At 48.6% G+C, this 16,658-nt stretch overlaps 7 protein-coding genes across 7 annotated transcripts; 2 read left to right on the top strand and 5 right to left on the bottom strand.

Annotated features, from left to right (window-relative positions):
- Window positions 1-628: 628 nt before the first annotated feature.
- PtrM4_131280 (uncharacterized protein) lies at window positions 629-863 on the bottom strand (the record flags this gene model as incomplete). Its single annotated transcript, XM_066109026.1, has 2 exons — window positions 629-691; window positions 753-863. 2 exons carry the CDS (start codon window positions 861-863, stop codon window positions 629-631), a joined length of 174 nt encoding a protein of 57 aa, XP_065961018.1.
- A 1,718-nt stretch (window positions 864-2,581) lies between these two features.
- PtrM4_131270 (putative lysine acetyltransferase protein) lies at window positions 2,582-3,775 on the top strand (the record flags this gene model as incomplete). The annotated part of the gene is made up of 1 exon (XM_001941146.2): window positions 2,582-3,775. The coding sequence occupies one exon, from the start codon at window positions 2,582-2,584 to the stop codon at window positions 3,773-3,775; it is 1,194 nt and encodes a 397-aa protein (XP_001941181.2).
- Window positions 3,776-5,141: 1,366 nt separating this feature from the next.
- On the bottom strand, window positions 5,142-7,757 carry PtrM4_131260 (uncharacterized protein; the record flags this gene model as incomplete). Its single annotated transcript, XM_066109025.1, has 1 exon — window positions 5,142-7,757. The coding sequence occupies one exon, from the start codon at window positions 7,755-7,757 to the stop codon at window positions 5,142-5,144; it is 2,616 nt and encodes an 871-aa protein (XP_065961017.1).
- A 1,028-nt stretch (window positions 7,758-8,785) lies between these two features.
- PtrM4_131250 (GlcD, FAD-FMN-containing dehydrogenase) lies at window positions 8,786-10,558 on the top strand (the record flags this gene model as incomplete). The annotated part of the gene is made up of 4 exons (XM_001941145.2): window positions 8,786-8,965; window positions 9,021-9,407; window positions 9,456-9,803; window positions 9,854-10,558. The coding sequence occupies 4 exons, from the start codon at window positions 8,786-8,788 to the stop codon at window positions 10,556-10,558; spliced, it is 1,620 nt and encodes a 539-aa protein (XP_001941180.2).
- Window positions 10,559-10,839: 281 nt separating this feature from the next.
- On the bottom strand, window positions 10,840-11,948 carry PtrM4_131240 (uncharacterized protein; the record flags this gene model as incomplete). The annotated part of the gene is made up of 2 exons (XM_066109024.1): window positions 10,840-11,584; window positions 11,644-11,948. 2 exons carry the CDS (start codon window positions 11,946-11,948, stop codon window positions 10,840-10,842), a joined length of 1,050 nt encoding a protein of 349 aa, XP_065961016.1.
- A 1,729-nt stretch (window positions 11,949-13,677) lies between these two features.
- PtrM4_131230 (TolA, Membrane protein involved in colicin uptake) lies at window positions 13,678-15,534 on the bottom strand (the record flags this gene model as incomplete). Its single annotated transcript, XM_066109023.1, has 1 exon — window positions 13,678-15,534. The coding sequence occupies one exon, from the start codon at window positions 15,532-15,534 to the stop codon at window positions 13,678-13,680; it is 1,857 nt and encodes a 618-aa protein (XP_065961015.1).
- A 236-nt stretch (window positions 15,535-15,770) lies between these two features.
- Window positions 15,771-16,153, bottom strand: PtrM4_131220 (uncharacterized protein; the record flags this gene model as incomplete). The annotated part of the gene is made up of 2 exons (XM_001941144.2): window positions 15,771-16,074; window positions 16,128-16,153. The coding sequence occupies 2 exons, from the start codon at window positions 16,151-16,153 to the stop codon at window positions 15,771-15,773; spliced, it is 330 nt and encodes a 109-aa protein (XP_001941179.2).
- Window positions 16,154-16,658: the final 505 nt, after the last annotated feature.

Here is a 16,658-nt window from a genome sequence, read left to right as displayed (position 1 = left end):
TTTGGCAACTCAATATCTTAACAACCACCTAATAGATTTTTCTTAAAGGTTTTACTAGAACTCTAGGATTATAATTCTATAAGATTCTATGATTATAGGGCCCTAGCTACTCTAGATGTAGAGATATAGAATTTGGAGGCTAAAAAAGCGGAAATTTTTCGTTTTTGCTTAACAACTCTACAACTAAGTTAGCTATAGCCCTGTAACTATAGAATCTACATGCTTATGTGTGTGCAGCTTCACAGTAAGATTTTAAGAAAAATCTATTTGGTGGTTGTTGAGATATTCTGTTGCCAAAACTCCGCTTTTTGGTGTGTTTTTGGGTGGGCCGCTCGCTTGCCAACCATGTTAGAATCACTTTACTGATCGACATCCCATCGTGCAAAAACAAGACGTCAAACACACTTTCTACAAAACACCATCGACAGCAGTTTAAGAAGGTATAAATCTCTGGCATAGTCGCCTCTAACGTGTTCTATTTTCTCCGAATCGCTTCTACAGAAAGGCCTTTACACAGTGACTTGCACAACCGGCCTACTTCATCTTGTCGCCGAAGTTGCTGCTCCTCTAGCAGTTCACGTTAGCGTCCTTCTAGATAGATTACACAGAGTGATGAACTAAGTACTCACTATTTACAAGGCTTACTGCAAGTCGGTTGCCAGTATATATTCCAACCACAAGATTCAAGGCACTAAGGCGAATACCAGTCAGACTTTTGAGAAATGGTCAATGGCGAACTTCATTTCACTTACACGGAGACTATTGCCGGGTTGACAAAGCTTGCAGACCACTGGTTCTCCGTCGTTTTCCTTATACTTGGGACTGGCTACTGCAGCGGCGTTTGCGGCACCAATTGAGAGCATGATGCTTAGGGCAATTCTCGGGAACTACATCGTAATTGCGGTAGAAAGTTTAATTTTTGAGAAAGTTCTTGTATGAGTCTGCTTTGCGTAGGTAGATAAATACAGGTTCAGTAACAGTGGTATTGCAGATCATTCAATCTACTATTCCATCTTTCATGGGGGGATGTGAGACTTTATGCACAAATGGCAGATCAAGCCAACCCACGGGGAACTTACTCGGGGGTAGCGTCTGGACAAATGTGCATCCTAGGAGCTGGTCTGATGAGCCGGAATTGGTTGTGATGGTGATGGATGCATCGTATCCCACACCGCCCGGTAGCTCGAGACTTAGTAACATCTCCCAGCCAACGCAAATCGTATCTGACATGTGGAAGTTGACCAATCTCATCATGTGCTACACGAGGATATCTTTGAACCAAAACACCCGCGCTGTGCCGGCGTGTCCATGTGTTAGCGCTTACTATGATACGGAGTAAAACCGTTCTGCTTGACCAGTGTCCCTCACTGCGCATCGAGGCACCAGAGATACTTCCCAACGTAGCATATTCATTTAAAGGTCATAGATTTTTGCGTTCTTGAAACGGTGGATTTCAGAACTTCTCTGTACTCTCTGGTGTCTTCCAAGGATAGACTCTGCACGTAGTGATGACTTGCACAACCAGTTTATCTCACTCTTTGTGCACAAAGTCCCTTAGATCAGCAGCACCGATCGTCATGTCTTACTAAGAGGTATTTTTGGAAGTCGTTGAACCTACGAATCGAAGCTGATATATCGCTTGGAGTGCCTCAAGGTGTAGTCATTGTGCCGCAGCAGCAGGTTCTTTCCACCATGCCTTGGGGTAAGGATAGTAGAAATGTATCTTTGCCTAGCAAGAGCGACAAATGTCTTTCTATCTCGCCCATTAGCTTGCTTATTACATGAGTATGTAGTGCTGGAACGAGAGCCCTACCGAGCTTTTTAAACACCCTGTCTCAAAGACTGATAGTAAGATATTATGGAACTTCTTCCTGATAATTGCGCTACTTTCATATGCTCTTTAGTCCCTATCAAATACTGAAGAAACATGTCGATGGCTTCTGGAGATGTATTATGATTTTCGGAGTTACTTCCGTGACACAGAATCTGCGCTTGGATCCGTCCAAGGCCTTCATATACAGTGGCATTTTTGAACGTATAAACAACTTTGGTACGAGGTTAGTAGAGGGCGTAGATCATTGTAAAATGTCGAACTGACATTCTTTTTCGCGACGTCAAATCTGCACCACGCTGAATAGGTAGTAGCTTTCCGATTCGGGAGCCATGGAGTGGGTTGTGGCTGCTACTGCATGCTTTCCGGGGTAGCCCTGTCAGCAAGCGATCCAACAGGTACCCCGCCTTTTACCTCGGCCCTTGAGTCCACGCAGCATGACACTCCAGGATTTTGCTCCTTCCGTCTGCCGTCCGATACGCATCACGCATAATCACGTGTTTCATTTCGCATCTCCTGGCTACCTAGGTATAACATGGTGGTACCGGTACATAACTTCCTGTAAGTAAAGGTAAATCCACTTGTGGCATTTAAGTACTCTCTTAAAACAGGCTTATTGCAAACGAGTATACAAGGTATCAGCAACTTTCTCCTTTTGGTATACATACACCTTTTCTGACCTACCCTCAGATAGTTGATACCGAAAGTGTCCCTACTGGAATCAGCGTGAACAATAAGAAGCGCATCGCCATGGTCGGTACCTCGGATGACGATCTACCGTCCTCGAGCAGCCGCGACCTTGTCCTCCGACATCCTACCCTGGAGGAGTGTGTCGCCATTTGGAAGAACAGTTCTGTTGCATGGGTCGAATCGCTCACGCCCTCTCTGTATCTGGAAGAGTCGTTGTACCTTACTACGGTTCCCGTGGCCCGTGATGGAGGACTGACCATCTGGATACTTGTCCACAAGGACCAAGCTCCTGGCGAGCGTCACATCCTATGTTCTTGCGAAAGCTTCTACAAGCGTTCCCTCACCAGTGACAGCAACGGTGTAGTCAGCGATAATATGGTCCACACGATCGCTAGTGTATTTTGCGCCCCACCATATCGTCGTCGGGGTTATGCATCGCGCATGATGAGTGAAATGGCCAAGGTGCTATACAAATGGCAAAAGGAGACTCTACCATGCATGGGTACTACCCTATACTCTGACATTGGAAAAGAGTATTACGCCCAACTAGGGTGGCACCCGAACGCGACGAATCTTCATGTTGAGATTCAACCAGAAGCTATCTCATGGCCGTCAATCGCTAAGCCAGTCACCGAAGAAGACCTCGAAGGCTTGTGTAGGCGCGACGAAGTCATCGTTCGATCTCGCATGGCTGTACCTACAGAAGAGATCAAGACGCGGTTCACAATCATCCCAGATTTGGATAATATGTACTGGCATTTCGCAAAGGAGACCTTTGCCTGTAACCATCTCTTTGGAAAGTTACCAACGGTAAAAGGCGCCATAGTCGGTTCACCAGGCAATCAGATGTGGGCACTTTGGGCACACCGGTACTATGGCCGTCACGACGTCGAACCCAAAAACAATGTATTATACATACTGCGCTTAGTCTTGGAGATCGACGAGACTGCCACGAGGCTTCCTTCAGATGCTGCAAAACGACCCGCTCAAGAGGTGTACGAGGAACAAGTCGAGTCTCTAAAAGCTATACTACAAGCTGCGCAGGCCGAAGCTAGTGAATGGAAGCTGGATGTCGTCAGATTGTGGGACCCATCGCCCTTAGTATCGGAGTTAATGGACCGAACTGGAATCCAGCACACTATCGTGGAACGTGGAGAAGAGAGCATTGCTAGTCTGTTGTGGTATGACACTGATGGCAGTATCGCCAAAGATACGCCCTTGTGGGTTAATAACGAGCATTATTCATGGCAGTAGGCACTGTTTGACGTAAAGGAGTTCAAGATCAGGTTGGAGATGCTAGGCGTCTAAGGTGTACCGCGCGTAGCTTGCATGACAGGTGGTCAGAGACGCGATCGGATCATTGTCAAGTGAGGTATCTTTACCAGATAATCCCTCGATAGATCGCGATAAGGTGACTCGTATCAATCCCCAGCATGTATCTTCAATCCAAGTCTGCGTTCCACTCAAAGATCGATCCCTAACCACGATACCGATGCACCGAAGACGTCATCGTCGAATCCTCAGGGCTCCTGTTTACATCAGATCTGGGCTCAAGCAGATACGTTGTAGAATATGATGGTTGAAATCATAGACCTGGTCATTGGTGGTAAGTGAGAATGGATGCTGACGCCCGCAGCTGCCGCTCCTCTTTCTGGTCCATTTTGACGCGCGGATATGCGTTTCAACCGATTATTTGCTGGCTAGCTCAACAGCGAAAATAAAACTAACTCTGAATGACACAAAGTGTTGTTTTTGTGTACTTGATGGATAAAAAAAGCAGATGGGTGGGAATAGGGCGGTGTTGAGGGCGGCACTCAAAATGGTACTATGGTACAGTCAACTGCATCGGGACAGCGACCCCTAAAACCGCCGCTCCCAAACGATGCCAAACGATGATATGGAAAGTTTTTAATATCGCCACCTAAAAGCAATCTTCCAGACTGGAAAGTACCTCCTACCTAGGTATGTTTGGGCAGGAATGTCGAGTTTCGACGCAGATTACTGACTCAACTCGACAATGCTGTATAGGATGCAGTATACTTTAGGGATGCGTCACCAGAGATGATAAAAATAACGTCTGGTGGAGGCTTGTTGTGTTACTGTCGACGTAGCTTCTGGGCTGGCGCATCGGGACGGCAGTTCTGGCCCCCACTGCGGCTTTTGCAACGATACCCTACGTGCCCTTTTTACTTAGATACTTTAGAACCACATGTTCTTAAATATATTCTCCAATCGCATATGCAACTTCCGATGCAAGGAAATGTGGTAATAGCCTAGGCAATCATGCGGTGGTTTGATGAGGCGTTCTACAGCCGTAGGGGGAGGCAGACTTTCCAACAAGCAAGTAAAGCAAGTCACCGCTCTAAACTTGACTTGCTTGGTTCAAACATAGGCTTTACTTGACTTGCTTGGGGTGATTTTTTTACTTGCTTGACTTGCTTGTATTACTTGCAAGTACTTGGATTACTTGACTACTACAAAGAGATTAAGCTACATACAAATTACCAAAACTCAGTGTTCCACTCTAGCACAGTCCGCAACAATCAATTAAGTGGGTCCTAGAAGGTTCAGATTGGATTGATTGATTACCGCTTTAAGCCTAGTAGTTACCTATAGGAGTTTAAGCCCTACCTAGATAGGTAAGTGGGTCTAGGAGAGTGACCGGATTGAATTGATTGTTGCGGAGTCTACACTCTAGTATGTTGTAATCTCCTACAAGCTGCTCATCTGAAAGCTTAGCCTCGCTACAGTTGTACGGTTTATAACCAGCTCGCACCCATGACCTTACTAATTGAAGAGCTGCGAGTAGCTCACTGCCCAGAGCACGTCGTTTAGGTTCAAGAAGGTCGCCAAGCTCACTGAAGAGGCGCTCACAGTCGCTGCTTGATGCTGGGATAGTCATGATATCGATTGCAAACTGCGCTAAATGCGGGTATTTCGGCAGTAGTTGTATCCAGTATTGGACAGGATTTCCATCTGCGTTGTACTGCTCCTGCGTCCACTGCGGCTCTTGTGTTTTCCAGCGCTCAAACTCGTCAAGTGGAGCCTCTCGGTCATTGTTGCGGCTAAGTATAGCAATAATTGCCTCGTCTATGTTGTTGCTACTCGGCGCAGTTGTATACCGCTGGCGTGCTCGTTGAGGTTTGTATGCCGCCCAAAGCTGTTGGAACGACGCGTTGGCACTAGTAAGCCAATCAGCTTTGTCTGCCCACGCCACATCGCAGTAGTTCTTGTAGTACGGGTGTAGGCAAACAGCGGCGTAGTAAGCGGGCGAGTCGTCGAGCTTGTTGTAGTAGTCGTTGGCTTTGCTCCACGCGGCGCGGAGGTTGACGTTGAGGTGATCCTCTGGAGCCTCGGCATGAGCGTTGAAGTCGACGTGCTCGAACGGGCGCGCCCGGGCCTCAAGCTTGCTGAGTACGTACTCAAAAACGGGTATAACCTCATAGATTGCGCCGTATTTGCCATCCTTAGAGCGTCCCTCGAGGCGTTTTGTGGCGTACTTGAGCGGCTCTAAGCAGTCCTGGTACTCTGCAATCACCGCCCAGTCAGCAGCTCGGAGCCCAGTTGATCTCATCCAGTTTGGGGCGTCGGGCCGCTTATTATTCCGCTGCGCAGCGTGCGCATCTTCAAGGATAACCCTATTGATATGATGCTCAGCGTACAAGTTATACGCGGCTTGAAGCTTGGTAGCGCGCTCAAAAGCAGCATAGTATGAGTTCCAGCGAGTGACGACAGGCTTGACTGGCTCGAGTACTTTGAGACGCCCTTCAGCAGGCAGGTTGTTGTTGGCAAGGCGCTGGTAGCCACGAAAAAGCTCGTACTGTTGCGGCGTTTTGATATAGTTGATGACGTCAACTAGCACTCCAATAGGGCCATCTTTCCGCCACTCTCGCATATACTGCTCCTCGGTATTGTACTGCTCTTGAGTGTTGCCGTAGGCGTCTTTGTTGGTGCCAAATATAATAGCCTGGCCGATGAGGTTAAGCGTGTGACAACTGCAGCGGAGGCGCCGGTGAGCGGACTCAAATTCGTACTCGCGCGCGAGCGCGGCGATCGCAGTGTCGTTGTTGGTAGCGTTGTCGAGTACAAAATAGCCTAATCGGTCGCTTGTTATTCCGTATGCTGAGAGCGTCGTCGAGATAGCTTTGGCAATAGCCTCACCGGTGTGGGCGCCAGCGAGCTCAGGCAGATCGATTGGTAAGTCTCGTATTATTCCAGCTGCGTCGGCAAAGTGAGCGACTACTCCAAAGAAGCCACGTTTACCACCCTTTGTTGTCCAGCCATCAAAGCTTACGTGTATTTTGCTTACTGAGCCTGACAGGGTGTCGATAACTTGCGGTCGTATAGACCGGAACAACCTCATCACAAAGGTAGAAACGCTGGTATTACTTACCCACAACGCTGCCTCTGCCTCTGGGTTGGCAAATCTCATCATCTCTCTAAAATCAGGCGTCGTAAGTTCGCTGAGCGGGTGGTTTCGGTTAACAAGCCACATGACAGTGGCTGTTCGAAAGCCCTCTACGTCGAAGTTTCCAAACGCGTTAGCAGTGTTTTGTTGTACGTCTAAACCAGCGTCAAAAGCTTGCCGCAACGACAGCTGGCCTCGAGCTCTCTGCGCTAACTTTGGGCCATCTTTCGTAAGGTTGTGGCCAGGCTTTGGTTGGCTGAGATGGGTGGCTGCTGAGGTTGTAGCCTGAGTAATGTTAAACAAACCACCACGGCCAGCGTCGATAGTTTTGTGTACATGGCAGTACTTGCACACAAACCAGATTCGAGATGTAGCATGGCGCTCAACAACGCGGTAGCCATACTGAAAGATCCAACTTTTTGGGCGCTTAGAACGCGCCAATGGCTTGATAAAATCAGGTAAACGTGCCCAGTCAATGCCGTCAAAGTTCTCAACTAGTGCGCTGTTTGTCTCATCCTGACCACCCTCTCCAGCCTCAGTTGTAGCCACCGTGCCAGCTCGGCTGCCCTCGGTGGGCGCGACAATCTCAGCCTCCGCCTGCGACTCTAAGAACTGCAACTCGAAGGTAGGTATTGGCGGCGAGGCGTTAGCCTGGCTTGCGGCAGCTAGGGTTTTGCGAGGTGATCGACGCTGAGGTCTAGGCTTAGATGCAGGCTTAGATGCAGGCTCAGGTGAAGCCTCAGGAGTTGAGGCGACGTTGTTGGTGGCAGCGGCTACTTTCGTACGTTTGCTCCGAGCAGAAGTTTGTGGTAGGCGACGTTTGGCCATATTGGGGGTATCAGGGCAGTATAAATCACTGGAAAACGCGTTGCTATAGGGGATACTGCATTGCGATAGGCTTCTAGACAGGCGTACGTCGAGATTGGAGCAATGCGCTAGACTAAGGCTAACGTTATTTGATAGCCGCTTAGCCTGTTTGGGACTCAACCGAGGCAACTGCAACACTTCAAAACCATCGCGACATCTACCGTACAGCAGTTTTAGCACCCTCATCACAGTAACGCTAAAACAACCAAGTAAACCAAGTAAGCCAAGCAAGCAAAGTATCTTGACTTGACTTGCTTGCTTAGCTGCCCAGCTCTTACTTGACTTGCTTGCTTGGTTTAAACCAAGCAAGTCAAGCAAGTAATCCAAGTCAACTTGCTTTTTGGAAAGTCTGGGGGGAGGTTGGTATGAAGGACGTGTGTTTCCAATAACAGCAATTATGCTGACACACATGAACTATTGACCCTAATTGTTCTTGGCCGTAGCTAGGTATATTGAATGGTGGGCTTAGTAACCCTGCAGGTGTTAATCTCGCTGCACACGTCTTAACGCCACATTATGCAGGGCTACTGCTCGGTTCCCCCCCAAGCCATGCTATCCGCTGTTCGATATCCGCTAACGCTACACCTCCATGCCGCTTACACATCGGCCAAATGCCGCTCATTACCTAGATAGTATGTTGGTCTTATAGGTTCTTTGTTTCCTCATTCTAAGCCACGAACATTGTGTCAGATGTGGAGTGTTAGCCTAAGCGAATAGACCATTTTATTCTCCACCACTACGCGCCGGCTAGATCTTTGATTTTACCTACAGGTACCTAGCATCCACAAGGATAGTCTGCTTCCATGGTGATCCTTACGATAGTACAACCGCGTAAGCGAGCCGAACCATGCAGCTAAGTATGGGTACTGATCGTCCAGGAAGAGTCATTAGCGAACGAATAACTAGCTATATTAAGCCGGTGCTGCACCTCGTCAACTTAAAGATTCCTGAGATACAGTCATAGCCATAGACATTCCACTCTATTGACGATGAAGTCATTAATATCTTTTAGTACCTTCGTCGCGGCGATATCAGTGCAGGCTGATGTCTTCGAGCCTACAGACTTCAATGTGACGCAGGCACTCATTGAGAATGGCGTAGATGTTTCCGCTGTACCTCAGCTCTTGAGGCTTGCCGAGCAAACTCCCCTCAACGGTTGCTTCATTGCTGTTAGTCTCGTCTTTCCACCTACTTAGGTAGTTTACAACGCTGACAACGAGATAGTGTTTTGCTTTGAAGGCTGTGTATGGAAATAATACAATACTGTCGAACCAAACTTTACCGTACAATGCCTTCCTAGGCACCTATTGGTCGGGTCAACAGGCAGACATCGAGCCATTATGCGTCTTCGAGCCAGCAAAAGCAACCGAAGTATCATCCATGGTCCTGATCTCTCGATTGACCCAATGCCCGTTTGCCGTCAGGGGAGGCAGTCATGCTGCCTTCGCAGGAGCATCAAACATTAAAGGTGGCATCACGGTCTCGATGAAGAAGTTCAATACCATCGCACCATCCATTGATGGGAAATACGCTGACGTCGGCCCTGGAAACCGGTGGTTTGATGTTTACACAGCACTTGAGAAGCATGGTCTCGGCGTTGTTGGGGGTAGAGTGAGTTTGACCGGCAATATCTCAAACACATTGCTGACACGAGTACAGATCGCTACAGTTGGTGTTCCTGGTCTCATTCTTGGAGGCGGAATCTCGTTCTTTTCTAACAAATTGGGCTGGGCATGTGACAATGTTGCTGCTTACGAAGTCGTTACGGCTTGTGGCCGTATTGTGACCGCTACTCCTACGGATTACCCCGAATTGTTCTGGGCTTTGCGTGGTGGCAGTGGCAATTTCGGCATTGTTACTAACTTCAAATTGGACGCGTTTCCCCTGGGCCTAATGTGGGGAGGTCAGCGTATTTTCTTAGAGAGTAACTTTACTGGTGTACTCGATGCTCTATACGACTTTGCTGTCACCGGCTCCTCCACAGATACCGATGCTGCTGAGATTGCGGTAAGCTTCCTTCTAGATCGAGATAACCGATTTTGTCTGATAACAAGTAGTCATTCGGCTACGTTCCTTCGCTCGGAGGGAAGATCAGTGCTGTGAATACGCAATATGCGAAACCTGTTGCCCACCCCCCAATCTTCGACCCTATCCGTGCGCTCAAACCCATCGCAGACGACACCTCATTCGGCTCACTTGCCAATCTGACTGCGAAGATGAACAACAACAGAGCAGATGAGGACCTTGGGTTACGCCAGACCTTCTGGGACATCTCTCTCAAAGTTGATCGCGAACTTTACTCCTTCCTCGTTGATACCTTCTATACGAACTTTCCCATTATTCAGTCCGTCGAGAGTATCTTGCCATTCATCTCGATCCAGGCCATCACCGAAGGTCAACTCAAAGGCATGCAAAAGAACGGCGGCAACGCTCTGGGTCTTGGTCCAGTAGACGGCCCTTTGTTCATCATGAGCATGAGTGCGTGGTGGGCCAAAGCTTCAGATGATGCTGCCGTGATGAATTTCTTCTCAACGGTCACGAAGACAGTTAAGGCATATGCAAAGAGTAAGAACTTGGACAACGGCTTCATTTATATCAATTACGCTAGTACATACCAGGACCCGCTCGCTAGTTATGGGTCGGCTAATGTCCAGAAGTTAATCGCTATCAGTAAGAAATTTGACCCGATGCAGGTATTCCAGAACCTCTCTCCAGGGTACTTCAAGCTGGGCCAGGGAGCCCCAGACAAGAATATGCCATAAAATTGATGCATATTGCAGCGAAGTAGAAACATTCGATGTAAAGAATTCACTTGTTACTATGCAACGAAACTTCTGTTGTGAAAACCCATCTAACCCATCTACCTGTCTATCAATCTAAGTACGCGACATGAGACCGCGTAGCAAGATGCTTTCGGCGAGTAAAACAAAAACAGTGCTGTACACTGAGACTACGAAAAGCTTGCAGGAAGCCTCCGCGATAAAGAGTAACTATAGATCTATGATCAAGCTAAACCATTTAGGAGAACTAGGGAAATACGCACTCAAGCAGCCAAGCGGGATTCGCCACCATCTTCCGTGACCCTATCACGAACATCAATCTTCAAAAACCGACCTGTCGCCTTAACCAAGCTGCCATCATCGTTCTCTTTAAGCACAGCGGTCGGCGCATACACCAACGCCTCACCAGTACTCAGCTCTTCAATCTGATGCATGATGTTTTGCTCCTCGTCCAACGCGTTGATATGCTTCTTGAGTGCAGAGTACCAGGTAGGGCTGCTAAAGCGATGGATGATAGTGACTGAACAAAGAGCGATGAGTTCGTTCGCCACCGTGGGCTCTTGTGTTGATATGATGACGCGGAGACCTTCGTGTCGCATCTCGCGAATAGCTCGTCCGAGGCCATCGCTGAATAGTTTGGCGCCTGGAGTATCGCCCATGTACTTGTGTGCTTCGTCCAGCACCACCATTTTCCCAGTGGCGGATGACTTGAGAAAGTTTTCCAACCCAAGCTTGAAGAGAATACAGGCGGTGGTTGATGAAAGCTGATTGTCGGATAAGTCCATGATAGTGATCTCGCCGGGCGCGTATTGCGGTTGTGGAAATCTACCATTGAGATCCAGGAATGTTTCAAGGACTTTCAGACGGTTGTCAAGCGTCTTCTTCTGTTTGGGATCGAGACCCTCGTTCTTTATTCTATTTTTGAAATCGTGGTAGTTGAGTGGCGCATTGTCACTGAGAGACTTAGTTGCCATATCGCGGAGGACAGACTCAACAATCGACATGTACCTGCGTTGAGCAAAACCTGTTAGCGCTTGTCCATATGGTAGGCTCTCAGGGATCCTCACATCGGTTTTACCGCCTTCTCATCAAACGCCATGAGCATCGTCATAGCATGGATAGTAAGGGTCTTGGCATTGAGATAGAACGGTATCGCCCTCACATTAGGCAACTCTTCATAGCGCTTTCCAATTGCTTTGTTGGAAGGCGAAACCAGTACTGTAACCTTTTTTGCATGATGGTTGTCGAAGCCAGGTTTTGATGCACCCAGATATGCAACTTCACTGATGTTGTTGCCATCGCTACTGCCATAGCTGAAAACGAGACTAGAGACCGAACCGCGAAGCCGACCAATGTTGTCGGAGCAGATCATCGAATTTTCGAGCAAGCAGGCTGTTGTATGGCTCTTCCCGCTGCCCTGAACACCACAGATAAATGCTGAAAACGGAGTGCTAGGATTGGAGAAGATTTGTGAGCTCGGCGACGACACATCCTCCCCTGCGAGACTTCCCAGAAGACCGTATTGAGGGACAAGGGTTTTGGAGAATTTTTCGACGATCTCACCGGAAAGTAAGGGTCCTTGTCGAATATCACGCTGGATGATATTAGCCTTTCCGCCATTTCGACCCTTTTTCAAGAGCAAGCTGAAGCGGTTGAAATTGGATGGGTTCCTAATAATTGTGGGCTGAACGGATGCGGTAGACCTCTCCTGCGTATCAGGCTGGCTATGATCGTTGGCTCGGATGGAATTAGTAGGCGCAGATGTGCTAGCAATAGCTGGCTGGCTACGACTGTTGGTGAGGCTGGAAGTGCTAGGCCGAGAAGCAGATACGCTAGCACGGACAGGTTGAATAGGACCGTTGACACGGATAGGAATAGACGCAGAAGCAGATGTGCTAGCAGTAGTGGGCAGACTCTGACCGTTGGTACGAACAGGAGCGCTAGGCCCAGCAACGGATGTGCTGGCAGTAACAGGCTAGGATTGGTTTCTTCAGCTCCCATACGAAGTTTATAGATATTCCGTCTCACCTCTTTACCAGACGGCGCCTTGTAGAGCGTAGCAGTGGGTGCTGGATCTTTCTTTATGAGTGTTGTGACGTTTTGCTACCGTACCTGTCAGCTTCAACGCGGCTCGTGCAAATTGATCATAATGTACCTGTATTTCATCTCGGAATGTTTTCGATGATGAAGGAGCATGAATCGTGCACTGTGTGGATTCGCTCTTGCCGGTGGGGTTATGTTGAGCATTGTTTGCTGGGAAGGTTAATCTGCCAACATTACTGCTTTCACCAGATAGTTTTTGAAGACTCTTTTCCCACCCAATGGACTGCAACTCGACGCTCGCAGTACCGTCAGCCAGCTTCGTATCCTTTCTCTTGCTTTCGCCTGAAAATGGCAGGAGAGTCGCCCCAAAGACTAATGGGGGTGCATTGCTGCTTTTGTCAATCGTTCCAAACGTGGTTGGCTGAACGAAGCTGAAAACATTCTCTCTTAGAGCCTTCTGTTCAGAGCTGAAATTGAAAAGTGCGGCTTGAAACTGCGCACTTCGGGATCCAACGCTGTTCTCAGTCGCTGCTGGCTGCTCAGAATGATCGTCCGATGGGCATTCTGCTTCTGATATTGCTACCAACGATACTTTCGGTGATGATGGTGTATCTGATGGTTGCGAACTTGATTGTTGTGGGGCCAAAGGTTGCGCAGGCGGCGTTGATTTTCCAAGTCCCAATGGTGGGGAAGGTACGGACGCTTCTCCGACAGGCTGTGAAGCAGGGATGTCTGGATCAGATGTCTGCGGTACCGTGGAAGTATATATAACCGAAGACACAGGAGAAGACGGTCCAATATCTTGCGGTGTTTGCGCGTGCGAGGTAGAGATTGATGATGAGACGGCCCGTGCGCTCGGAAGTTGCGGCGCGGAGGTCCGTGGTGGGTCGCGCTGTTGTATCTGTAACGTGTCCGTGCACCTTGTGCCCGGATTCATCTCATGCCCCGCGAACACCATCTTAGCGATCTCAAATTTGAAGCTGTACAACACCACACAATAGCTTAATATTAATAAAAACATAGCATTGCAGTAATTAGATACTTGCGATTAACTTGTACTATCTGAATTTTTGTGGGAGGTTGACGTTGCGGCCACGTGATGTGGTCTTTGGTGGTGGAGGCGATGGAGGAGATGCAACTCTATCGCGAGCTCTATCCTCCATCGCTCGTTTTTGACGCTTGTTCTTAGAAGAGGGCGCTCTTGAGGCTTTACGCTTGCGTTGTTGAGCTTGTTGGGTGGCTTTTTTCTGGTGTTGAGCTTCAACTTTGCGCGCGCGTTCAGCTGCTTTCTCAGCTCGCTCAAGCTCCCTTATCTCCTTGAGCCTCTGCCTCTCTACACGCTTCTCCTCGAGCTTAACTTGACGCTGCAGTTGAACCTCCTCACGCTGCTTCTTGGCCTGTGCTTTTTGGAGTTTCTCCTCTATCTTATCTCGCTCCCGTACTACTTCTCTAGCTCGAGCCTCGCGTATCTTGCGAGGAGACCAGAAGACAGAGCCACCGTGATACTCCTGGCGCTGTTGAAGGTCAAGAGCTTTGCCCTTCTTCTTATGCTTCTTTTTATGTTGAAGAGCCTCCTTTAAGCCCTCGTTCTCATGCTGTAAAAGCTTATACTGCACAGAGAGATGGTGAACGCTTGAGCGCAGCTTTCTTGCCTCATACTGATGGCTATCATTGACAGCAGCTCGTACTAACCGATCGAGCTTTCTCCAGTCATGATCAGAGAGCCCTGAAGATGAGCTTCTCTCAGCTTCTGGCGTGCTGGCAAATCTACGAAGGATAACGTTGGGATCTATTGGCCATATACCAGTAGCTTCAAACGCTTTTAATATAGTTGATTGCTTAAACGAGGCCTGCCAAGCTCTCCAGAAGAGTGGGAAGAAGTCTCCTTTCTTAATTGGAATGAGGCCTTGAGCCTTGTAGAGATGGTTAGTGAGCTCGTTGGAGTAGGCTTGAGAGAGTGGCTTGAACAGCACTACATCGAGCGGCTGGAGCGTATGAGTCGAATGGGGAGGAAGGATCATGAGGAGGATCCTATGGCGATCGCAGTACTTGATAAACTCCATCGTGAGGTGAGATCCATGGCCATCAAGGATGAGCAATCGCCATCTCCCTGATCGCTGCTTTGTATAGCGATCAAACACCTGCTCTAGCCAAGCTAGGCCTACGTCATTGTTTGACCAGCCTGTTAGAGATGATGAGACAAAGACCTCATGTTCTCCTGCCTTAATATCCTCCACCCAACTCGATCGTATGGCTCCATTTTTAGCTGCGTAGATAAGGGCTGGAGGCAGCGAGCTCCCATCGGCGCAGCAGCAGGCCAGGAGTGTCAGAAACTCGCGTGATCCATCCTGGAGAGATGCTCGAACCTCTTTCTTATCCCATTGACGCCTGCTAAATATCCTCTTACTCCTGCCTATCATACCAATAAGGAAGCCCTTTTCATCCATATTGTATATATCTCGAGCCTCTAGGTGGTATTCGGTGATCTTCTGGTGCAGCAGCTCGAAGTAGAGTCTATACTTTGACTCAGAATCAGCCAGGTGGCGCGTACGATCCATGGCGGTGGTCCACTTTGAGATAAGATAGATCTCGTGTCGGTTAATGAAGCGAGTAACCCAGCTCTCGCTGAGCTGCTGATGGGCTACTTCTGATGAGAAATTCCTGATCATCTCTCTTGTAGGAGGTAGGCCTTGCTTAGTGAGCTTAGTGATATATCGTACAAGCTCTAACTCTTGTTGTGGGCCGATAGCTTGCTGCTGAGCGTATCCATCGCTCCTAGGCCCTGTCACGCGCCTCCATCTTCGCCCTAGCGTTGAGCGGTTAACCCCCCATTTTTCAGCAACTTCTTTTAATGTGAATTTCTCTCCTGGATCGCGCGATTCTAAATCTGCAATCGCTTCATCAATCGGAGCCATAGTTGTGGAGTTATTGCGCGTCAAAGTTGTAGTATTGAGACACGCGTCGGTGTTCGGCGGGGCATGAGATGAATCCGGGCATGAGGTGCACGGACACGTTACGGCCCGGTTTTGCTTGCGAGCTTTGGCCCTTGCCTGATCTACTTCCTGTGGACGAGGTAAACTCTCGGCATGGCCAGGTTTGCGAAGCCTGGGACTGATTAGCATACATCAGTCAGATGTACAGATATGCTTGCCTACCAAGTCAACTCCGACTTTACTTGCGCATGTTCGACAGCGGGCTTCATAGCTAGGAGTTCAGCGAGGAACTTCTTCCAGCCAACAAATCCTGGGTTACTATCATTACCGAATCCCACCCTGTAGTACATTTCTTCAATCCAGCGACTTATTTCAATCTGCGGAGGGGAACTTGCTTGCAACGGACTGGTTGGCGCGCTATCTTGTGGAGGTGTAAGTAAACCCGCCGGTTGCTCAGAACTCTCAAGGGGCGATAATCCGTGGCTGCTACGTTTTGTTTCGTCTCCGTCGTTCTTGTCTGTACTATCAAAGTGGTTAGTATACCTTGAATTTGTAACCAAAGGACTTCAACCTACTCGGCATGCTTAGGTTCAACGGCCATGTTTGCCTCAGAGGTGTTGTAGGGGGTTGATATTTCGGCTAAAGATGATGAAGGCTGCGTATTCAGAGGTGGAGATAAACCTGCCTGTGGTATCACGCTAGGAGTTACAGCAGGCTGCGACCTTGCGACCCACGGTTTAGCTGTTTTGACTGTGAATAATTCAATCTGAGCACGCCTACGATGTTCCTGCCTCTGCCTTCTTTTCACCCAAGGAAGAAGCAGGCCGTTCTCGTCACCGTGGGTACCATGAATGCGAAGCCTACATTGCGTTAGCCGATCTACCAATTGTCCCCTTCGCTCGTTCCCATACCTCCGTAATGCAGCCAAAATTACTTTCCTACGCCAAGGCCTTCGCGCATAGAGCTGGTCTCGAACTTCATCCCAGCCAATGAAGGTTTCACTGACCCCACGAAACGCACCATTGTGATATCGCATCCAGACTGCTTGGATAAACCTTTTCCCTATTTTAGTCAATTTCATTCTGTATTGACGCGTGTGATCTTCT

This window comes from Pyrenophora tritici-repentis, chromosome 7 (genome assembly GCF_003171515.1).
Source record: "Pyrenophora tritici-repentis strain M4 chromosome 7, whole genome shotgun sequence".
In the NCBI taxonomy this organism is placed as follows: Eukaryota; Fungi; Ascomycota; class Dothideomycetes; order Pleosporales; family Pleosporaceae; genus Pyrenophora; species Pyrenophora tritici-repentis.
The sequence above is the reverse complement of the archived record's forward strand: the minus strand, read 5'-3'. Positions and strand labels throughout refer to the sequence as shown.